Source organism: Leptopilina heterotoma, unplaced genomic scaffold, assembly GCF_015476425.1.
Source record: "Leptopilina heterotoma isolate Lh14 unplaced genomic scaffold, ASM1547642v1 Lhet_712, whole genome shotgun sequence".
Lineage (NCBI taxonomy): Eukaryota > Metazoa > Arthropoda > Insecta > Hymenoptera > Figitidae > Leptopilina > Leptopilina heterotoma.
The window spans coordinates 24,226-49,676 of record NW_025111166.1 but is presented as its reverse complement, the minus strand read 5'-3'; the positions used below and the strand labels follow the sequence as shown (position 1 = coordinate 49,676).

General features: G+C 30.4%; 2 protein-coding genes across 2 annotated transcripts; both read left to right on the top strand.

Annotated features, from left to right (window-relative positions):
- The first annotated feature begins 14,881 nt into the window (after positions 1-14,881).
- Positions 14,882-18,280, top strand: LOC122510646. Its single transcript, XM_043625422.1, has 3 exons — positions 14,882-15,178; positions 16,367-16,570; positions 17,784-18,280. The coding sequence occupies exons 1-3, from the start codon at positions 15,114-15,116 to the stop codon at positions 17,842-17,844; spliced, it is 330 nt and encodes a 109-aa protein (XP_043481357.1). The 5' UTR covers positions 14,882-15,113; the 3' UTR covers positions 17,845-18,280.
- Positions 18,281-19,065: 785 nt separating this feature from the next.
- LOC122510642 lies at positions 19,066-24,989 on the top strand. Its single transcript, XM_043625419.1, has 2 exons — positions 19,066-19,108; positions 24,497-24,989. The coding sequence occupies exons 1-2, from the start codon at positions 19,083-19,085 to the stop codon at positions 24,987-24,989; spliced, it is 519 nt and encodes a 172-aa protein (XP_043481354.1). The 5' UTR covers positions 19,066-19,082.
- The last annotated feature ends 462 nt before the right edge of the window (positions 24,990-25,451 follow it).

The following is a 25,451-nucleotide window of genomic DNA, read 5'->3' as shown; positions in this document are numbered from 1 at the left end:
ATGGTTATGCTTAATCCAAAAAAGTATTTCTCGGGGACTCTTGTCGAAGTGCGTAAGGCCAATAGGGCAGGAGTATAAACAATAAAAAAAAAAATAAAAATAAAAATTTATTTGAATAATAAATTAATATTATTCGAAGAGCTAAATTGAATTGATAATACCTATAATTAATTAATTGATTATATTAATTTGACAATTCGAATATTTTTTTTTAAACTGATTGTTTGTCCTTATCCTTATTGTTCTTTCTTTTGAAACAAAATTTTTATTATTTTAGAAATCTCTATATATTTTCTAAAGTAAATTTGTTTTAGGGAAATTTATTTATATTACCATTGGGATTTTATTTGGCTGAGATTTGTTAAATTTATTTAACAATGGCTTCAAACGATCCTTATGCGTGGATCTATGATTTAAATAATTATCAACTTGGCGATGAGTTGAGAGATAGAGGCTTGACTGCTGGCGGAGCCATTACTGCAAAACGAAATCGACTCTTAAGATTTTTGCAACAGGATTTTCGAGCTGTAAATCCAGAACAAAATTTAGGTCAATTAGAAAATCAGGAAGGTCATGATTTAGAAAGTATTAGGACTCTTGATTCTTTGGGAAATTTTTCGAATTCTGAACGACAAATTAGTTCTGACATTAATAGGTTAGAAAATAACGAAAATTCTTCTCAATTGATTTCATTAAATGAAGATTCGAACGAAATTCATTCCCCAACTAATTTTTCTACAAATCAAAATTCCTTCAATGAAAATTTTGAAAACATCGGTCAGAATATTTATCCTCAAAGACTAATTGTTCATGAAGATGTAAATTATAGATCTGAACTTTTCTTCCCTAGAGATGATCCTTTTTATCCGAGTCATTTTGGAAATAGAAATTTTGAGAATTTTATTTCACAAAAACTAACTCCAAATAATATTGGAAATTCGGTTTCTAGAAATTATTTTATTGAAAATGAAAATAGACGTAGAGTAACATTTCGTCCCTCAGACGAAATTTCAGAACCTCTTTTATCTAGACAAGATATTGTAGGAAATAATTTAATATCAAGAAATAATATTTCTGATTTTAATCAACATCAAGAAAATCATGACAGGACAAATTTAAAATCAAATGATTCTTTAGAGGAAAATAATTATCAAGATAAAAATGAATTTTTAAAGAAAAATAATTATCAAGATAAAAATGAATTTAGAGAGAAAAGTAGTTATCAGGACAAAAATGAATTTCAGGATAGAAATAATTATCGGGATATGAATAATTCTCGATATAGAGAAAGATTTGTTGATGAATCTCGTTATGATTCAAGATTTGACAATTCCTCGCAATAAATATTATGAACCGAGACAAAAATTACGAAATTCTTTTGACAGCAATAGTGATTCTGATTTGAATTATGAGTACAATTCTCGTAATCAAGGTTTCTCAAACAGTTATAGAGGTTATCATAATTCAGCCGCTAAAACACTCGAGATCATGCAAAAATGGGGATTGAAATTTTCGGGCTCTAGATCAGAAGATCCAGAAGCATTTATCACAAAAATAGAAGATGGAAGAGATATTTTCCGCGTAGATGATTATACTTTAATTAAAGTAATACCTTTTCTTCTCACGGGAATAGCTTCCAAATGGTTTTATGGAATGCGAAATAATTGGAGGAATTTTGCTGGTTTCTCGAGAGCATTTAGATCACGTTTTGGGGATATAGATTTTTAGTTTGAATTGCGTCAAGAAATCTATAAGAGGACTCAAGGTGAATTTGAACGTGTTGCTGATTTCTTTACCTGTATGATATCTTATTTCGATCGCGTCGAACCACGTTTATCGGAAAATGAAGAAATTAGTTTTATTCATAGGAACCTTCTGCCTAGATTTCAACTAGTCATTCCGAGGCATTCTATTATTAGTATCGCTCAATTCTAACAAATGGCTACTTCAATCGAGAAAAGTCATTTCGTATAAACCTCCACCATTACCTGAAAGATCTCTATTACCTGATCTTGCGTATAGAGAACCCCCTCGTAATAAGAATAAAGGTCAAAGGGAATTGATTCATCTTTTGGATAAAGTGAATCTAGAAGATCCGCCTATGGTGTCGCCACGATCTTCAGCTAAAAAGGAACGATTAGTCTACCACCTATACATTCCTTGTCACCATTTCCGCCATATCGTTTTTTCGTGCGGTAGAAGCCACATCGTCAGTTTTCTTATTCCGCGTTGAAAAAGTAATTTTTGTGTTCAATATGGGTAAATCAAAGTCAAAAAAGAAAAAGCATCGTTCAAGTTCACCCTCACCATTAAGAGAAATTGCAGTTCTACGGAAAGAATTGGAAACATTAAGAGAAGTAGTGCAGCGTGATCGCCATGTGGCGACGGATCACGACTTTAGCCCACCACGCAGGTCTGAAAGCAGACAGTCACACTTCGAGCTGGATGATTATCGCTCGAGATCTCGTAAGTATAAAATATAGAACGGTAGGCTCATACGTGGTATGAGATATACCGTGTCATATTTTTTGGCGATGGGACCTCACGAGGGGAGGAACATATCGCGCAAATATGGCGACAGGCCCCCTGTGTGGGGATAAGTCGTGCATTCTGGTCGGTAAAATAGAAACCGATTGTTTCAATGAGCGGTAAAAATTATCTGTTCACAGGTTCGTTCTCACCAGAGAGGTCACTTTTGTCGGTTTATGAGAAACATGATGGCAGTGTAAACAAAGACACTGATAAGGAGGAGGAAGTTTTAAAAACAATCCCCCTAGACAAAGAGACTTTAGAGCTTCTGGGAGAAAAGGCGTCATCTTCTGAAAACAATGATTTATTCTTGCATCCAGAAGTGGGAGATCGGTGGAAAATTTGGTCACAGGATGGTCTGAAAAAAGAAGAGAAACAAGAACTGTTGAAAAAACATGCTCGAAAAGGAAACTATAATTTCGAGGCACCGGAAATGAACCCGGAAGTTGAAGTCTCACTGAACGAGACCGTTAAAAAACGCGACAAATTCTTTTTAGCAGATCAGAATGTTTTAGGTTCAGCGATGTCTGCGTTGGGTACTGGTCTATCATCTCTACTTACTAGAAGCGACGATGCTAGTCGATCAGAGGCCCTTTCTTACTTTATCGATGCCGGTAAATTAATTTCTGATGCGTTTTATAGGCATACTAAAACGAGAAAAGCTTTTATCTATCCAAGCCTAGATAAAAAAGCCAAAGACCTATTGGAACGTGAAAAAACCGATTCCTTTTTGTTCGGAAAAGACCTATCATCGAGACTTAAGTCAGCAAAATCGATGGAGAAAGTGGGACTCACTTTGAAGTCTCAAAATCAAGTGGTGAAAAAATTTTCCAGACCGTCGACATCGGGAAACTGGAAAACCCCGCCTGTAAGAGAACGAGGATCTTACCAGGCGGGATACAAGACGAAGAACTTTTATCATCGAGAAGCATCGCGAGGGAGACATCGCCCGGAAAAATTTCCGAATCGGAATTATCCTCCTCAGAACCAGACCAAGCCTCGAGAGAACTCCCAGCAATTCCAGCAACAGCAGAAACAGTAACGGTAAGTCATCATGCGGGACGGTTAAAACATTTTATTAGCGCCTGGTCTAATATAACAAAAGATAAATTTATTTTGAATACCATAAAAGGTTATGAAATCCCGTTTGACGAGATACCAATCCAAGATTGTTTACCTCCGGAACCTGTCACGAGTTGCGCTGAGAAGTTACTGCATATTGAAGCGATTAACCAATTACTAAAATTAAAAGCTATAAGAAAGTGCAAACCTTGTTTGGATCAATTTTTATCGTCTTATTTTTTAATAGATCGGTCAAATGTAAATAAAAGATTTGTGTTAAATTTGAAAAAATTAAATAAATTTATTTCAACAAATCATTTTAAAATGGAGGACATTAGGTCAGCAATAAAATTAATTTCGGTTGATTCGTTTATGGCAAGTATTGATCTTAAAGACGCTTATCATTTGATACCAATGAGATTCTCTGATAGGAAATACTTACGCTTCTCATGGCAAGGACAATTATTCGAATTTGTTTGTATGCCATTTGGTGTGTGCACGGCACCTTGGGTTTTCACAAAACTGGTAAAACCGGTTATAAATCATTTAAGATCTTTAGGCTTTATGTCAGTAGTATGTCAATATTGTACATGAACAATATTGATTGGATCTCAGAGCTTAATGTTTTCGATATTGACACTGCAGTCAACATTTTTTATAAGCATGTAATTAGTGCAAGAAACACTTATGTTCCACAAAAATCCTCTAAATGTTCAATTTATCCTCCTTGGTTCACGTCTGAATTAAAAAATATTTTTTACAAAAAAAAATTGCACATTTACAATATAAAACATATAAAACAAAATATTATTATTCTGTCTTCTCTAAACTTCGACTTATGTGCAAAAATCTTTCAAAACAATGCTATAATTATTACATACACAAAACTGAACATTCAATTATTTACAATAGCAAAATATTTTGGAATTATATTAATTCTTCAAAAAATAAACAGTCCTATCCTCCTATTATGTATCTCGACGATGAAATATCTCACACTTGCTCTGAGACTAGCAATCTTTTTTCTACGTATTTTAAATCTGTATATACCTCTATTAATAATGAAATTCCTAATTTAACATCTTCATTGAATGATATTATGGACCTACAGACATTGCATATATCTAAAGAAAGCATATTAACAAAATTGAAAGATCTTGACATAAATAAATCTGTGGGACCTGAGAATATATCTCCTATTCTCTTGCGTTCATGCTGTTCATCTTTTGTTGATCCACTGTTTATTTTATTTAACATGTCTCTGAAGATAAATGTATTTCCCCAACAGTGGAAAAATGGAAACGTCATTCCTATTTATAAGAGTGGGGACAAAAAAAATATTGTTAACTATAGGCCTATTACTATTCTTAATTGTATAGCGAAAATTTTTGAAAGTCTTATACATGATCTAATATACCCTCAGTTATCAAAGTTCATGATTAATGAGCAGCATGGATTTATGAAGGGAAGATCTACTGCGACCAATTTAGGCATATTCACAAACTTTTTGTTACTAAATCTTGATAATGGTGTACAAGTAGACGCAATTTACACAGACATTTCAAAAGCATTCGATAAAGTTGACCATGTTATTTTGCTTGCAAAGCTCAGACATATTGGGTTTTCCGATAATTTATTAAATTTTTTTAAAAGTTATCTTGAGAACAGATATCAATCTGTACGTATCAACAATAACTATTCCATTCCTTTCTTATCTACTTCTGGTGTACCCCAAGGATCAAACTTAGGTCCTCTTTTGTTCAACATATATATAAATGATGTAAACCGTGTGCTTAAATTCAGTTTTTTTCTACTTTTTGCAGATGATTTAAAATTATACAAAATTATTAAAAATGACAAAGACTATTTCGAACTACAATCTGACATAAACAATCTCAACTCATGGTGTTCAGAAAATAATTTGTCACTTAATATAAAAAAGTGTTCAGTTATCTCCTTTTCAAAAAACAAGCAAACTTTTATTTATCAATATACAATTAGAGGTACTGAACTTTTGAGAGTGATTGAAGTTTGTGATCTGGGTGTTATTATTGACAATTCTCTTTCCTTCAAATCACACATATCAAACGTTATTAGCAGATCGCTAAGAACTCTGAGCTTTGTAATTAGAAATGCTTCTGTTTTTCATAATGAGCGGACAATCAAAATCTTGTATTTTACTCTAGTTAGATCCATAATTGAATATGCATCAATAATCAATAATCTTTATACTTATCTTTTGATTAGACTAGAGCGCATTCAAAACCGTTTCCTGCGATTTGTGGCAAGACAGTTAAATATTCCATTCAACATACATGACCATAATTACGATAGCCTGCGTGCTAGATTTAACATTCCTAAACTTACTTCTAGATTTTTATTTGCTGATATGTTGTTTTGGTTCAAATTGTTGAATGGTATAATTGATTGTTCTAATTTACTAACTGCGGTCAATTTCAATGTGCCTGCAAGATTTTCAAAACATTTCAGTTTATTCAAAGTGACTTTTTACAGATCAAATTATGCTAATAATTCATTGATCAACAGATTAAGTAAAGAAGCTAATGTAATATCTGAGTCAATGGATTTTTTTGACATATCACTTCTGAGATTCACGTCTAGTCTACGCCAACTTTTATTAACTACATATAATAACTAATAGATAAACCTAGCGACTTATGTATTTACCATTTTTATATTATTCTTACATGGCTCTACCTGCCATGCACACTACGTTAGTACTTCTGTACAAAAGGGATCGTTTGAACCCGTGTAAGATTGAATAAATAAATATCTCGATGACTGGTTGTGCATAGATAAAAATTTCGCATCTTGTGTTACTAACGTCCAAAGAACTAAACAAACCCTCGAAAAATTAGGATTTGTATTGAATTTTGAAAAAAGTAGTCTCGTTCCCAGTCAAAAATGTCAATTTTTAGGTTTTATTTTAAATGCACCAAAAATGACACTCGAGCTTCCAGATAGAAAAAAGGAAAAAATCTTAATTAAAGTAAAAGAATTTAAAAATAAAAATGTGTGTCGTATATGGGAATTCGCGCAGCTAGTAGGGACCTTGACATCATCGTGTTCATCAGTTGAGTATGGCTGGCTACATACGAAAGCATTTGAGCGTTGTAGATACCTTGCTTTATTAGCAAGTCAAGGAAATTACGATTCAAAGATGACTATAAGAAATGACCTAAAATTGGAGTTTGATTGGTGGATAAACACCATCCCGAAAGTAGTGAATCCGATTAGGTCTGAAAATTACAAGCTCGAGATCTTCTCCGACGCATCTCTGACTGGCTGGGGAGCCTATTGTGGTAGCGAACTTACATTCGGGCACTGGACAGAATCGGAAAAATGTCATCACATTAACTATCTAGAGCTCTTGGCTGCATTCTTAGGACTTAAATGTTTTGCCAAAAACTTAGTAGAATGCGAGATCCTACTAAGAATCGACAATACGACAGCAATTTTGTATATAAATCGCATGGGCGGGATACAATTTCCGAAACTCTCAGAAATAACGCGCAACATTTGGAACTGGTGCGAAGATAGAAAATTATGGTTGTTTGCATCTTACATCGCATCACAAGAGAATGTTGAAGCCGACAGAGGCTCACGTATTCAAAACCTGGCTACAGAATGCGAACTATCTCACACAGCATTCACCCAGGTAATCCAGTCATTCGGTGTTCCGGATATAGATCTTTTTGCATCTAGATGCAACGCTAAATGTAAAGATTATGCTTCTTGGCATCGTGATTCAGAGGCCAAATTCATTGACGCTTTCACAGTGAACTGGAAAGATTTTGATTTCTATGCCTTTCCTCCGTTCGCTATTCTACTGAAAGTAATTCGCAAAATTATATCAGACCAGGCGCAAGGAATACTAATATTTCCTAAATGGTGTACACAACCGTGGTACCCCCTCCTCTTATCTCTCCTGATAGAACCTCCATTAATACTCAACTCATCACCTGATTTACTTATATCTCCGTGCAGGTCTCGTCAACATCCACTGTCGAAGTCATTAATTTTGATGGCAGGGAGACTCTCAGGGAGGCGTATCGTAGAAAAAACATTCCTGAGGAATCAATAAATATTATGCTCTCATCTCTAGCCGACTCGACCATGAAGCAATACACAGTTGCCATTAAGCAATGGCTGGTTTTCTGCGATAAATTTAAAATTGATCCATATCAAGCAGATGAAAATCAGGCACTTATATGGCTAACAGATCGTTTTCAAGCGGAAGCGTCGTACGGAACCATTAACACCTGCCGAGCGGTGTTGGGATTGTTACTAGGTGAAAAGGTCTCACAGGGAGCAACGATAACGCGATTCCTCCGTGGTGTCTTTCGGCTCAGACCCACCAAACCAAGGTACGAAGACACCTGGGACGTGGCTCCTGTGTTAGAGACAGTCGCTGCATTGTTTCCACTGGATTCACTTACGCTCTCTCAGCTTACTTCTCGTCTAGTAGTACTTCTTGCCCTGCCTACAGCGCACAGGATGCAAACTCTCGCTGCAATTAATTTGGACAACATAGTCGAGAAAAATGAAGGATATTCAATCAAAATCGTTAATTTAATTAAAACGTCGCGACCAGGAAAATGTCAACCTTTACTCTCTTTACCAAGGTTTTCGGACAAACCCGAACTATGTTTAGCAAGCACACTTGAAGAATATTTAAAAGTAACAAGCCCACTTAGAGGTAACATAAAAACCCTTATTTTAACGACAAGAAAGCCGTATAAACCAGCTACTACACAGTCGATTTCAAGATGGATTCGGACATTTCTAGCTAGTAGTGGGATCAACAATAAATACAAAGCGCAAAGCACAAGACACGCAGCGACATCGACAGCTTTAAAAAAGGGCGTAGATTTAAATATTATTAAAAGTACGGCTGGCTGGTCGAAAGACTCGTTAACTTTTGCAAAGTTTTATAATCGGCCAATCGTTGAGGCCAAAAATTCATTTGCTGAGACAGTTTTGCTAAATTGTTAAATATAAAAATTCTTTTTTCCTTTGTACAACTTCGACTTTACTTTGTTCTCAACTTAATATATGTTTTGACTATTTCAAATAAATAAAATATTACACTTCATGTAGCTCTAAACATCTACAAGTTATCTCGAAAATGAAACTCGGAATATAATTGATCGATTAAACGAACTTACCTGTTGTGAAGTTCAATCGTAATTATATAAAGAGTTTCGTTGAGAGATAATCCCACCCTTAAAAAACTATTATCCCATCCGTAAAATATTATGTTCTAAACTTTAAACTATATGGCGGAAATGGTGACAAGGAATGTATAGGTGGTAGACTAATCGTTCCTTTTTAGCTGAAGATCGTGGCGACACCATAGGCGGACTAGCGGTACTACAAGTTATCTCTCAACGAAACTCTTTATATAATTACGATTGAACTTCACAACAGGTAAGTTCGTTTAATCGATCAATTATAATTCCTATTGTATTGTCCATCTTTTATATCTCGAATTGAAAAAGAATCCTTATTCTATTTTAGAATAAGTTTAATATTTGCTTAATTTTCAGTTTGTCAAATTTAAATGTTTCGATAATTAATTTTGAAATTATATAGAATCACATCAATTTTATTATTGTCAAAATGACTATTTGATTTAATTTATGTGTCTAACCTCGAAATTCTAATTTACTGAATAAATTGTTAATTCCTTTTGATAATTTTTGATTATTATTGACTTAATTTTGCGGATATTTATTTTTGGTTAAATAACGAATCACCCCCCTACTATTTTCCAAGTTATGGGACTGTAGTTAGCCTGGACATATTTTAGGAAGATTAAATTGGTGTCTTAATTTTGTTTCTGTTTCTTTTGAGATAAATACAAAAATTATTAATACTTAGCTTGGTAGCCTTTGTGTTTTGATAATTAGTTTGTCTCAAAAGGTTTTGTCTTTTTGTTGTGTATTTGTTTATTGATTGACACTTAGCCTGGTAGCCTCGTGTGTCGATAATAAATAAATTTAATTTAAATAATTGCCGGTAATTAGCCTGGTGGCCTTCGTTTATTCGGGATTATTTAAAAATCTGTTTTGTCCCTTTTGTGAATTTTGTTGAGTGTCCTTTTAGGACTGGCGCCCACCCTTTTGCATCATATTTAATCGTTCCTAAGTATCCTTAAATTTTTATTAATTTTTGCTAAATTTATTTTGTTTGAATTTTGAAACTAAATCATTGTTTGAGAAAAATATTGAGGTTACAAAATAGAATTTTTGAAAATTTTATTTCCACATAAAAAAAACAAGAAGTATTTAAATATTTATTTAGCGCAATTATTCAAATTTTGAATAATGTTAAAAATGAATTTATTGATGTTTTAGAATAATTTTACTTTTGAAGGAATTTGTAAATAAATTTAATAAAACATTTTTTGAGTATGTAATAATTTTTAGAGTGAATTGAGGCTGTAGATCTTAAAAGGGAACTTTTAGCATTAATTTTAAATGGTAAAAGAGCCCTTTTAAGATCCGGAGCCTCAATTAGGGTTTTCTTTAGTGTCAAGGAAAAAGTCAAAATTCTGTCTGGAAATCAGGGAAAAGTCAGGAAAAAACAAAGTTAAATTTTTGTGGCAACTATGTTATATCAATAACAATATTTCTAATATTCTTCTAAAACTCTATATTTGAGACAAGGTTTTTTCTAAAAAAAAAATTATATATTTATATATACATGTATATATATTTCAGAAAAATTGGCTGCACTGCATAAAAGAGTAGTGAATGATATGAAGCTGAAGAATGATAAAAAGAAAAAATACAACATGCAAATACCAACTCTTAATGACAGTGGCTTCTGTGCGCAGCTGAGTCGACTCTGGGATTTATTGGATTCCAATAAAAGTAGTCCAACAGACTTTTTGAATGACGCTGCATACAGTTGCTGTCAAGAAAGAGTTGAATATTTTGCAGTGTCACTACAATTATCAGATTTATCATCCGATGAAGGAAATGCTGCTGAAGAAGACGAGGAAACAAATAATAATTTATTAAACCCAGAAGTAATATTAATAGAAGAACCAAATCTTGACGACAACATTGATCTTAACAATTCCACTGCTTCTGCTGACGATCCTTTAAATGATCCAACCGCAGCAAATCATGTTGAACAAAGAATTGTAACAGAAGGTAAAAATAATAATTTTATTATTTAAGCAGGGCTCGAACTAGGTCCGTAAATCCCGTAAAAGTCCGTTTTTTAAAAAAAGGACCGTAAAGTCTGCAATTTGATTGAAAAAGGATGAAAAGTTCGTAAATTGTACGATAGAATTTGGAAAATCAGGGTGACCACATGTCAGTAAAGTCAGGAAAATTTAGAAAATTAGGAATTTTTCCACTTACTTTTTAAAAATTGCGACTTTCTCGACTTTTCTTCCAAATATTGCAACAAAATATATTTATTTAGTATTAAATGTGTACCTGATTTCGATTTTTATAGTGCAAAAAATAACTAAAAAATCAAACCTTTCAAAAATTATTTTTGAATCATTTTTCTATTTAAATTTTTGAAATATTCATTTAAAAAGATTTTGAATAATTGAAATTTTATAATATTTAATTGAAAATAATTAATTTTTTTCAAGTATTTTGTTAAAATTTTTAAAAGTCAACTTTTGAAGAGTTTTAATTGCAAATTTCCAAAATAATTGAATTATTAATACAATATTTTAATCGAATTCCTCAAAAAAATTCTTAAAAATTTTATTAAAATTCTTCGAAAGAATTCAATTATATAAAAATTTGTTGAAATTCTTTATGGGAATTGAATTTTAAGAAATATTAAATTATTCAAAAAACTATTTATTTTTGTATTTAAATAATTTAATTCTAGTAGAATTTTCTCATAAATATTGATTTAAAAATGGATTGAAATAGAAATTTTAGATTATAATTGAATATTAAAAGTATTAGAGCATAAATTTTGGAAAATAATTGAATTTTGGAAAGGTTTCAGATTAAAATGTTTGAAAATTAGAATTTTTCATATTTTTAACTAATAAGTCTGTGGAATTAATTTTTTTTGAGAAACTTTAATTGCGGATTTTTTTTAAAATTATTTAAAGTTTTTATTTTTTAATATATATTTAATTGAAGAATTTACGAATAATTGAAATTTTGTAAAATTAAATTGCAAACAAACGAATTTAAAAATTCTTAAAGAACTTTTTCAAAAATTATTAAAAATAATGGATTTATAGTGTTAAAAAGTAATAAAATTCTTCTTAGGGATTCAATTATTTTCACAAATAATAAAACTCATCGAAGAATTTCAATTCTTTTTAATACAATTTGAATCGAATTTCTCGAAAAATGTAATTATTCTTCAAAATGTTATTAAAATTCGTTGATAGAATTCAATTGTTTGAAAATTTGTTGATAATGATTCTTGATGATTTTTGGTTCGTAAAATCCGTATTTTTAAATACTTTCACTGGTTCGAGCCCTGTTAAAAATTCTACAACATATTGACAGTGTTGGACAATATTATTAAAAGAATAGGTATTAATTAAATTTATTATTAAATAATTTTTTTTTATTTTAATAAATTGAATTTTCGTTTTTAAAGATAGAGTTTTGGAATGCTGCACATGTAAAACTTCAACACCAACAATTAGCTTACATTCATGTGGACATGTGATAATGTGCGAGGAGTGTTGGCATTATTACTATAATGTCCAAAAAAAAGAATTTGTCCATATTGCAAGAAAACATTCGATGAAGGCCAGTGGAACAAATTACTTTATTTGTAATATTCTAACACTGCAAAATAAGACTCTTTTTTGCAGTAAAATTATGTTAATGAAAAGTTAAACTAATGTTTAACTAATGTTTCAGATTTTTCATTTTAGTAAGATGATTTTTTTTTCTTTAAAACAATTTCCTTGACAGTTCGAAATTGTTGATTTATTGATGATCAACATTATTAATGTTGATTAATCAATAATTATTAATTATTAATATAAAATTAACATTAACAGAATAAAAAAAATATATAAAAAGAAGTAAATTTACACTTGAACTATATTATTTCAGGTTGTGTTACACAGTGTAGAAATAAACGCAAGCGCGAAAAATCCTGTGTCCAATTCTACGTTTAAAATTAAACAATAAAAACGTTAAAAAAATAACATTTTCTTTAAATTTATAAAAACTGATATTATTGCTTTATTTAGAAATAACTTAACATTAATTATTTGTTCACAAAACTCATAAATATATTTATCTTTCTGAAAGCACTCTCTCAACTCACTATAATGCAACTTTTTGTACTGTCATCTAAACTAGCGATTTTCAAAGTTAAATAAAACGTATTAAAATTTGTTAACAATTTTTTAAAGAAGTTCTTTAAAAAATTTAATTATTTTCATTTGAATTTTACAAAACTACTATTAATTCAATAATTTTTTAAAATTTATTTACATACTATATTTCAATCAGCAACTGATTTTTTACTATTAATTAAATTAATTATTTTTAACTAATTCAAATTTAGAGAACAGTATAAATATCTATAAAAATTGCAATGAAAAATGATTTTTTAAACACAAATGAAAATAATAAAACTTTTTTTAATTTAGTGAAAACATTCCCGGTTTGACATAAAATTCCTGGCTTATTCCCCGTTTTTCCGGGTCAAATTAAATTCCCGACTATTTTCCAGTTATAGTAGACATCCCGTTAAAGTTTTTAGCATATTGTTAAAGATTTGTAGTTTCAATTTGTTGTTTCAACTTGTCAATTAAAACCTGTGGTTTCTTGTGTATTTTTAAGAAAAACCTATAATTTTTAGAGGCTTATCGAGAGATTTATCGAGTACTCGAAATTTTTGAGTATTCAATTTACTTCCAGCTTTTAAATTAAAAAAAAATTTTTATACAAAAAAATTTAATTAAAAATTAAAATGGGAAATTTTGGATTTTTTCAATGACTCCAGCTTTTAAATTAAAAAAAAAAATTTTTGTACAAAAAAAAATTTAATTAAAAATTAAAGTAGATAATTTTTAATGTTCTCAAGGGCTCAAATCAAATCGGTTACTAGAAAATTTTGAGAAATCGAAATTGTTCAAGCTTTTTATAAAGCTCAGCTCGGCTCGAAAAATTAAAAGCTCGAAAATACTCGATTGAGCTTCGAGCTTTTTGCATACCTCTACTAATTTTTAATTTTAGACGTTGTAAAAAAACCCTATATGTGATTTCAAGTGTATTTCTACAAATAAATTTTATGAGAAATACTACATACCCGGTTGCACAGGGTTGATACAAAAAATTTAATTTAGTTTTTCTCTGACTTTCAAACAAAATGTTGACTTTTTTTCTGACTTGAAAAAAATTATATTTATTTAAAATAAATATTTAATCGTTACTATCTTTCCATAAGAATTAAGATTTTTTTAAATTTCCAATTTAAACCTTTTAAAATTTTAATAACTTATAAGAACATTATTACTATGTAACTTTTTCAAAATTAATTTTTTCAATGTTTAAAATTGAAAATTAGGCCTATAAATTTATATTTCAAAATTAGAATTAAGATTATAATTATTTAAACTTTATAAATATTGTAAAGCACACAAACATTTATTTAAAAAATTTTTTAAATAAAAGAAAATCAAATGAAATTTGATTTTGTTTTTCCCAGACATTTTCTTGTTTCCAAAACTGAATTTTACTTTATTTTCTAATCTCTAAGAAAACAAAAAGCAAGAATAGAATAACTACAAAAATCATTTATTAAATTTAAAAATTTGATTTAAAACTTTAAAATAAAGAATAATGAAAGATCAATTATTATCGATTAGATACGTACCATTTTCAAAATTTGAAAATAGCTGAAAATTGTGAGTGTGTGAATCGATAAAGTTGAGTTGAAGGACACAAAAGAAACAAAAACAGAGAAAGAGAATTGTCAAGGTAAATCTAAGCAGATAAGTATTTTTTTCGTTGAGAAAATTAATATAATGATTACTGAGATATTAATTTTCTTTCTTTTTTAATATAAAATTATAGTTTCTGAAGAATATTATTTTTGTGTTTTTTAAAATTAAATTTGAACTAAAAAAACAGAGTTTTTTATGTAATTTAGGAAATTTGTTATTTATCTAAAATTATGCTTTTCGAGAAAAATTACCTATGTATTTTGATGCAAAATTTTTTCACACAAAAATATTAATTTATTTAACGTATTCTTTTTTTTGCAAATAAAAGAATTGAGTGAATTATATAATACAAAACTGAACAATGTATTTAAGCGTTTATATTTTGCAACGGAAAAGGCGCAAAAATTATTACTTCATGTTTACATCTCATAAGACGAGGGAAGGAGGACGCTTAAATGTGAGAGAGAACGAGCGATTTAAGAATTGCTAGTGCGATTCGCGCCTTTTCCGTTGAATAATATAGACGCTTCTAACATTGTTCAGTTTTCTTTTAAATAATTCACCCAATTCTTTTATTTGCAAAACAAAAATGAATAAAGATTATGTGTGGGATGATTACCGCTATATGATTAATAGCAAGAGTGATACTGCTACGTGAGTATATATTAATACATTTTAATTATTTCATATAAATTATTTTTTTTGTGTGAATAAATTTTCCATCAATGACTACACGGTGAGTTCAAAAAAGTGCAAAAAATTACGAACAGCAAAGTCTCAGTGGTTTCTGGTAGTTTGTGTGCTCCATATATAAAAGCCCCATAGTTTGCTCTCGATTCCCGGTTGCGAAAAATAGTTTAAACAATCGTCAAAGTTTGTATAAAGTGGTTATTGGATAAACGTTGCTACTGGTTAATTTTGAGGGTAAAAAAATGTTATTAAAAGTTGTAGTGCTTGAAAATAGCTTTTAAATGATGGGTCATATGTTAAAAAAGGTTAATTAGTTTAGTTGCAAATAAATTTAAACGATTAAAAATTGCACTTTTTTAATTGTTTAATAACTTTTGTTAATGATTATGGAATGTGTTTATAATTTACTAGGAATATTTCCCTTGCAAGGCTAAATAAATATGTACAATTCAGAAAAAGTTGCAACTATGTAGCTGAATTAGATAAAAAGTTGTAAATAAAGATTAATAATTTGTTTAAACAAATTAGCAATTACATAAAATAATGTTTAAAAATCAATATTTGTGTTATTTATTCATAATCTAGGAAAAAACTTTGATAAAAATAGTAAAAAATATTTTTTAACGATTTTTTTGTAATTTTTGAAATTTATGGGTTTCTTTTGGGTACTATAAAAAATAGTTAATATTAAAAAATGATTAAATAAACAATTTAACACTATTCTTTAAAGTCTTCTGAAGAGAAACAGTTTGCTGAATGAAAAATATTGATTTTCAAGGATTCTATACCAATTCTACGAAAAAGTGTTTTTCCCCATGCATTTTACATGGGAAACTTGGAGCGCTTTGAGCGACCTCTAAAATTCCGATTTTATTTTTTTCCATGCATTTTTGGACCAACCTAATCTTCATACAATAAAGGATTACGCGTGCATTTTAAAAAAATTTATTGCTTTTTCTTTATATTTTATTCAATTAGAATTTACAATCTTTTTACAATGAAATTTACACATTAAAATAATAATACAACTTACTGTTGTAACTGTTTACCTTAGAATTTAAAGGATTGATTATTTTTTGGCAGTTTAAACATTACTTTTATTGTCTTCAGCCATTTGATTAATATTTGTGTAATGTACATTCATATTTCCAGATCATTTGTTTGCTGCAAATACAAATCTGGTCAATGTGGTGGTCGTGGAACACTTGAAAATGGTAATTTTGAAGTAACTCAACAGCACAACCATAGGCCAAATCTGTTAGAGTTGGAAGACAGAGCATTTAAGAGGGCTTTGTTCGATAAAGTGACAACTTCCAGAAAAAGTGATAAAAAAATTTATCAACAAATTCGATTATTGTAAGCTTAAAATATTACTTACATTCATTTATTTTTATCATTTACATTTATTAAGAAAAGTATTAATAATACAGTGGGTTAAGACAAGTCAAAAAGTTCAGATAAAAGTCAGGAATTTTGTTTGTTATAAATTCTGGATAAAAATCAAATTTCTAGAAATACAACAAAATTAATTTTGAAAAATATGGAGATCAAATCCAATCAGATTCGCTATATTTTTCCTGAAATCTACACATGAAAACACATAAAATAAGGAAAACTGTAGTCCAATAGGCCAAGAATTGTGAAAACGAAGGGGGATGTACACACTTTTTTTCTAAAACGAGAAAAATTTTCGAGCTTGCAAAAAGAGATTTTAGTTTTTTGATGAAAACACCATGAAGATCAATTCTATAATCATTTCCGCAATACTTTTCCTGTAATCTACGCGTATAAATACATAAGTATGACAATTTCCAGCTGTCTAGTTAAAAAAAACTGGGTTCTCTGATTTTTATGTGTCCTGCAATTCAACTTGATCGATTTATATACTCACAATTTTAGACTATTTTCAAATTTTGAAAATGGTACGTTTCTAATCGATATAAATTGACCTTCAATTAGATAGGACTACAAAATTTTTTTTAAAGGAACATAGAAAAAATAAGTGTTAAATTTGTTGCGTGTACACTGTAAAAAAAGGGAGTTAAATTTTAACTCCCCAGGGGATTCTATAAAAGTCGCACACAATGTATTATTTTACTTCCTGTGAAGTATTGAGCGAACCATGGTTTTTATGTTTTTTGGGTCGCTGAATTTAAATCCTAACTCAGTTTTCACCATCACGTCAAGATTCTTTAAAATGTCGAATCCAATGTGGCGGTCGAATTTTTTAAAAATTTATCAGATTTTGAATTTTTGAAATCTAAGGTGAAACTCGTATTTAGTAAACCCAAAAAACCACCGGGTAAACAAGTTTCAGGCATATTAAGTGGATTCAAAAAGAATTAACGCCATATTGAATTCGCCATATAAAATTTTGAGTATGTATGAGTTTCTTTGATTGCTTAACATTTTGCTTTTTTGAGAAAAGAAAATAAAGAAAAAAAAGTAAAATTCAGTTTTGGAATCAGGAAAAAATCTGGGAAAAACAAAATCAAATTTGATATTTCTTTTATTGAAAAAGTATAATTAATTATAATCGTAATTCTAATTTTGTATTTTAAATTTATAGGCATTCTCAAGCTTCTATAAGATTGCCATTTCCAAAGTTGGAGAGCAATATGCGGAAATAGAGAAAAAAATTTTCTCCTCCAACTGCAGATTCATTAGCCTCATATGCTGAAATTGTCAACTCTGCCAATTGGCAAAACATAAAAGACTACGATGCTGGGTCCATAGACATTTCACATGTTTTGGCGGAGGATGGATCTGAATCTGTAGTATTATGTGACATCAATTTTGCGCAATCTGTATACGATACTCCAGTCATATAAATTGATGGCACATTTAAAGTTGTGCCACCAGCTGTCAAAGGAAGACAACTATTATCGCTTATGGCTATTAAGTATGATTATGCAAGTAAATAATTTAAAATTAAAAAAAAATTTCAATTTTAAAGTCTATCTATTAAACTGTATTACATTTTTAAAAAATTGTTCCTCTTTTGCTTACAATTAGACATTCCAATGCTTATATTGCTCTTACATTTATGTTTGTTTATCAAACAAATTTAATATTGGTGTTTTGTTAATTGAATTTTTTTGAACCCTTCTTTTTCAGCGTTGAAAAAAATTTTAGCTTATATAAATTTTCTGTATGTTGAAGTTCAAATTAAACTTGGTTACGTTTGTAATTTTGACATTACGTAAATTGTAAACACAAAAAAAATGAATGAAGAATCTTAAAAGTGGGGATTTTTCATTTCTCCTCTTGCGCTCGTAATAGAGGGAGACTTGACTCCCGAACTTCTCGTTATAGCGAGATTCGAGTGTAATAAAATTTATATTGAACAAATCTTTTTTATACCAATGAAATTTTAATTTACAAAATTTTTATTTAACAGAATTTCTATATTTTGCCGAAGGTTTATAATGAAGCAGATTTTCTAGTTTACATCCGAATTATTATTTTTATTAACAAAATTTTCATTCAACTGAATTCACATTTAACACTGTTTAACAGGACTTTTAATAAATTGAAATTTTCATTAAATATAGTTTTTATTTTAATAAACTATATAATTTATTTCTCATAATTTTTATGAATTATTATTATTTATTTGAAATAATTATTGTTATTGTATTTAGTGATATATAAATTAAGATATATTAAAAGTAATAAATCTATACATAATTTTAAGGCTATTCCATTTGCTTGGGTCCTTATGAGCCATCAAACCACTGAAGCATATGTTTCAGTTTTTAGAAAACTGAAACTTTTGATGCTAACATTCAGTATAAGGGGTCAATGTCCGATTATGAGAATGCATTATTAGCAGCATTAAGAAGAGAGTTTCCTGGAGTTTTTACTCATGGCTGCCTTTTTCATTATAACCAAGTAATATTGTTTTACAGTATATTTATTAGTAATTAGTAAGTTTCTATTAATGAAATAGTGCGGATTCGTTTACCAATTTAAATTAGTAACATTTTTTGGGGCGCATGAATAGTTTGCCTGAATTTTCATTAAATCGATCATCAATGTTAAAGAATTTTGAATCGTAAGAATAGTAAAATGAGACAGAAATTAAATATGACTGAATTTTAATTGTTGCGAATAGTTGTTTGGCAGAATTTAAATTAAGGGGGAGTGACACATTTGACCCGAAAAAAATCGAATTTTCTTCTTTTTGCTTAAACGATACTTTATAATGTGTAGAATAGAAATTATATCATTAGAGATGATTTCGAAGTTATTTTATATGAAAAAATCAAAATCTGCAAAAGGTGTCCAAGAGCGCTTCAAGTGCTTTCAAAATTTTATACGCGTTTTTCTCGAAATAACGTTTTTCAAAACGGTGGGCAGTCTAGCTAGAACTGTTTCGATCGGATTGACTTCAGACAAATTTTTTTCTGATCGTCATTTACTAATGCTTTCGAGTACGTAGTGGATTTTTTTTTGGTTTCTTTGTTTTTTTTTGCAACAGATTTTTTGACAAATTTTCGACCTAAAAATCGACATTTTACCAACTACCAACTTCGGCGCCCTCTATAGACAACAAATTTGACATTTTTTTTACATATAAATATATTTTTGTAACTTAAAAAGTTAACAAATAAATCCCTCAAAACCAAATTTTGTTTACTTTATTCCCGTGTCTTAAAAAAATTCATGAAAAACAGGTTCAAAAGAGGCCTCAAAGGTGTCACTCCCCCTTAAACTCGATAGAAATTTTAAGTAACCCAGGAGGAAAAGTCGGACGAATGTCGGAGTTTACAACCGCCTGGGATCCGCGCCCGTGCGGACCGCCAGTACCGATGTTTTGTACCGATTCGGATCCCAAAATTCAACCGGCGCGGAACAGATTAGGCTCAGAATTTTGGATCCGCCTTTCTACTTTCGTCAGTACTGGCGTGGTGCTGGGGCGGATCCGACTGCGGATCTCGTCATTGATTGTTATAATTTACATTATCAGTATAATCATAAATTTATTTTATTATATATATCATAGCTAATTAATTATTACAATAACTAATTGCATTTATTATAATAATAATATTATTATTATTATTATTATTATTATTTAACCAATAAATAAATTAAATGTATTGATGCAAAGGAAGAATATAAGAAACTTAATTTTTTCATTATATTTATAAAAATCCAACTTTATTAATGTGCAATTAAATAAATAATTTTTAATAAATAATAATATTAACTTGAAAGAAAATGTGTTCAATATATAATAATACCTACAATAAATAACACATTAAATAAATATATAAAAAACAGATTATTAATTAATTCATTTATTGTTAATTAATTAATAATCTCTTTTTAATTTAAACAATATATTAAGTAATTATTTATTGACACTTTTCTGCAAATTAAATAATTAAAAAAATGTGTTGTGCATTCAAATTTCATTTAATTATTAATAATTACGTAATAAAATATTAAAAAATATAATAATAAAATAACAATTTTAACAAGTTCTTTTTTAAACAAAATATTAAAATATTCATAAATACCGGTATAACATCAGTCCGTATTTGAAAATTGTTTATTGGCGCGTAGTAATTTTACAATTTTCATTTTAGCTAGTGAGAATTGAAAGCATTTAAGATTTGAGAGTTCCATGCGAGCGTAGCATAGTGGTTAGCGTGCGTGATTTCGGTGCGTAAATATTCGGTTCGGTGCGTAGGTTCGTACCCCCAAGCGTTAGGATTTTTCAAATGTAAATATAAAAAAATACCGTTAAGTGTATAAAAAATGTGTAAAGTGAACTATAAATGAATTGTCATCAGTATTTATCTTTTGCAATTAATTATTATTTTTTATTGATATTTGTTGAAATTATTATTTTGATCCGAGCCGGTTGTCAGGCGGTAGAATGCCAGCATTGCCAGCGCACATCTGGCTAGGAAATGAAAGATCCGCAGTCGGTACAGTGCCGGGTCCCAGCCGGTTGAATTATACACGGAACGGCTCTTCGCGGCCGGTTACCGGGCGGTAGAATGCCAGTTCTGAGACGGATGGCCAGCCAGCTCCTGGCCAAGTCATCTTTTGGTAGAATACCAGTTCTCGGGCGGTAGGCAGGCGGTTCCCAGCCAGTACCACTACTCCGGCGTCGGTACAGGCGAGGATCCGCGCCGGTTGCAAATTTCCCACTGGGAAGATTAAATTAGCTGAAAGAAAAGTAGAAAGAATTAGGGGAAGTGCGCCGGTTGTGGGCACCCTCCGGTTGTGGGCACCCCTACGTAAACTTCGACGGCAAGCAGACTTTACTGATCTAAGTATTGCAAGTCGTGTTCGTTGACAATACGGACTTTTCGTATTGATAACGAAACAAATATATGCATTTGTGTAATAGCTGTGAGCATAATAAAGAAAATTTGCATTAAATAAATAAAAAAGTAATTTTGTATTGTTTTCGAAGAGCAACATATGGGTGTAGATTCGTTCAGAAAAAAAGGGTTTAATTTTTTTTTTGCAGTGTTGTCATTATATTTTGTGATTTACCTTCGTGTTTAACCAAAATCCTGCATCACAAAATGTGTTGGTCTTTTTAAAAAATGACTGTCATTCCCGGTTGTGGGCACCTTTATGTTAAGGAGGCTCTACCATCTGACAATGATGAGGACTACTGTCTCATCTGTCTAAACTTTCTGCCAAGGAAAGTGACAGCCGCAAACTCCATTAAATGCGATGAATATAGTCGTTCAGTGCATTAGAAGTGCGTTATGGTATGCGTACTAGCTACTTCACATGCAAGTATTATGCTTTTGTTAGCTATGAGCATAGTGTGAAAACGTGTCATCATTTTTGTTCTTTATCCCAGCAAATTCTCTTAAAATAAAGAAACTTTCATTTCTTCTTTATTTGTGTTGGTTTCCTTTAATATTTTTCCATTTTTAGCGGATTTTTCAAGGGTGCCCACAACCGGGTACAAAATTTTTTTTGTCAAAAAATTCCCATTTCACTAAATTTCTAATAAAACTTTTTTATTTAAAGGAATCAATTTAATTCCTTCACTGACAGTCACCTTAGACCTCTAGCTTTAAATTCGTACACATATATTTGTATAATATGCACATGGACAAATGTTATGAGGCAAAAACAAAAGGGTGCCCACAACCGGAACACTTCCCTTAAATATTACAATGTTTTTTGAAGTTTCGACTTGTAAAAATATTATTAAATTATTATTTGGTTGAGTGTTGAATTAGTTTCTTTTCAAGTCTTAAATAATTTTCAAATAATAATACAGCTAGAAATTCAACTTATCCGAATATCAATTTGATAGAATTATTTCGGCGCGAATTTTAAAATTGACCAATCATAATTGTTGAAAATAACAAATTTGTTAGGTAAACTTAATCACATATTCAAATAGTAATATTTTCCTAATTAAATAGTTAATGGTAACTAATTATTAGTTTTTCACAGTCAAATTAAATACCCGTATATTTCCCGATTGGTAAACGACCTTTCAAATGTACCCAGTGGGAAATTTCCAACCGGCGCGGATCCTCGCCTGTACCGACGCCGGAGTAGTGGTACTGGCTGGGAACCGCCCGAGAACTGGTATTCTACCATAAGATGACTTGGCCAGGAGCTGGCTGGCCATCCGTTTCGGAACTGGCATTCTACCGCCCGGTAACCGGCCGCGAAGAGCCGTTCCGTGTATAATTCAACCGGCTGGGACCCGGCACTGTACCGACTGCGGATCTTTAATTTCCTAGTCAGATGTGCGCTGGCAATGCTGGCATTCTACCGCCTGACAACCGGCTCGGATCAAAATGATAATTTCAACAAATATCAATAAAATATAATAATTAATTGCAAAAGATAAATACGGATGACAATTCATTGACAGTTCACTTTACACATTTTTTTATTTCTTTATACACTTAAACGCAATTTTTTATTAAATACACATTTGAAAAATCCTAACGCTTGGGGGTACGAACCTACGCCTAACCGAATATTTACGCACCGAAATCTCGCACGCTAACCACTATGCTACGCTCGCATGGAACTCTCAAACCTTAAATGCTTTCAAGTCTCACTAGCTGAAATAAAAATTGTAAAATTACTACGCGGCAATAGGCAATTTGGAAATACAAACTGATGTAATACCGGTATATTTTCAATACATTACTGAATGTGAATTTATGAATATTTCAATATTTCGTTTAAAAAAAAATGTTATATTTTTATTATTATGTTTTTTAATATTTTATTACATAATATATCAAATAATATGAACATAACTTCACTGCAAAACAATTTATAACATATAAGTAATAGTATTAAATTGAATAAAATTTAAATGCACAACACATTTTTTTAATTATTTAATTTGCAGAAAAGTGTCAATAAATAATTACTTAATATATTGTTTAAATTAAAAAGAGATTATTAATTAATTAATAATAATCTCTTTTTTATATATTGTATTTAATATGTTATTTATTGTAGGCATTATAATATATTGATCACACTTTCTTTCAAGTTAAATATATTTTACTTCTTTCAAATTAATATATTATTTATTAAAAATTATTTATTTAATTGCACATTAATAAAGTTGGATTTTTATATATATAATGAAAAAATTAAGTTTCTTATATTCTTCCTTTGCATGAATACTATTAATTTATTTATTGGTTAACTAATAATAATATTATAATAAATGCAATTAGTTATTGTAATAATTAATTATAATAATAAAATAAATTTATGATTATACTGATAATGTAAACTATAACAATAAATGACGAGATCCGCAGTCGGATCGGCCCCAGCACCGAGCCAGTACAGACCTAACATCCGTCATTCTTCCGACGCGCGTAGAAGAATGAAATCTGCAGGCGGAACAAATCCAGTACCGCGCCAGTACTGATGCTGATTCCACACTTACCCAGTCGCTCCGCTTTTCCGTGGCGCTTCGCGTGAGACAGAAAAAGATAGAGATAGTCTCTGTCTTTTTCTATCTCACGCAAAGCGCCACGGAAAAGCGGAGCGCTGGGTAAGTGTGGAATCAGCTTGACGAAAGTAGAAAGGCGGATCCAAAAGTCGGAGCCTAATCTGTTCCGCGCCGGTTGCATTTTAGGATCCGAATCGGTACAGACCATCGGTGCTGGCGGTCCGTACGGGCGCGGATCCCAGGCGGTTGTATAATCCGACATTCGTCCGACTTTTCCTCCTGGGTAGTAGTAGAAACTAAAACCGGTCGAATACGGGTATTAGTTATGTTATAAATAAAAATCATTCTCATAGTAATTTGCAGGCTTTATACAGAAAGGTTCGATATTTAAAATTGGAAAAATTTTTGTGCAAAAATGATGAGGGGTACAGCATACTGAAACATATAATGGCTTTGCCACTTCTTCCGGCCAATGAAATAGAAGAGACCTATTTCGAAATAATCGAATCAACTTCATTAAGATTAAGAAGGAAAATACAAAAGTTTCTCAACTATTTCCAAAAACAATGGATAAGAAAAGTAACACCACAAGTATTTTCTGTGTATGTTTTAGAGAGAAGAACAAATAATGTTCTTGAGTCCTATCATAGGCAACTGAAACAAATGTTTGGGATAAAACCACACATTTGGACATTCACAAGTAAGTACAATACTATTTACATATTTTTATACGGGCATAGATCTCTGGAATCTTTAATTTTCATATCCTTCGCATATATTTTCAAAATTTTAATAACTTTTGACTTTGTTTTTATTGGAAATACTAGTTCTTATTACAATAAATAAGTTCCAAAAGATTTTAAATTAAATTTATTAAATATATAAATAATTATTCCATTTTGAATACCCAATTTTTTACACTATATCTACTTGCCTGTCTTTTGCCATAATTTTGGATAGTTTAAACAATAAAACTTTGTAATGAATAAAATTTACTAATTCCAAGGCACATCCCAGTAAAAAAAAACTAATTCAAACGGATTGAAATGAATTAAGATTTTTGGTAGAAAGCGGGATTCATTCAAGCTCTTTGTATATTCGATTGAATTCGATTCAATTTGCCTGAAGTTGTGCAAACAAATTCGCATTCGTAAGAAACGATCAAGGCATGCATTGAATTCGTGATGACGAATTAAAAAAAATTAAAGGCCCCAAAACTTGTTCATTGAATTAGTAAGAATGAAAGGTTTGGAAGTTCAATACAGTTTGACAAATTCAGGAAAATTGCAACATAGCTCCAATTCGCAT

Bases quoted from the DNA above. Each gene is read 5' to 3' on its own strand.
- LOC122510646 (XM_043625422.1), top strand. From the start codon at position 15,114: ATGAATAAAGATTATGTGTGGGATGATTACCGCTATATGATTAATAGC. The intron at 15,179-16,366 runs GTGAGTATATAT...TCATATTTCCAG, and splicing joins AGCAAGAGTGATACTGCTAC to ATCATTTGTTTGCTGCAAAT. The intron at 16,571-17,783 runs GTAAGCTTAAAA...TTAAATTTATAG, and splicing joins TATCAACAAATTCGATTATT to GCATTCTCAAGCTTCTATAA.
- LOC122510642 (XM_043625419.1), top strand. From the start codon at position 19,083: ATGGCTGCCTTTTTCATTATAACCAA. The intron at 19,109-24,496 runs GTAATATTGTTT...TCATTCTCATAG, and splicing joins GCCTTTTTCATTATAACCAA to TAATTTGCAGGCTTTATACA.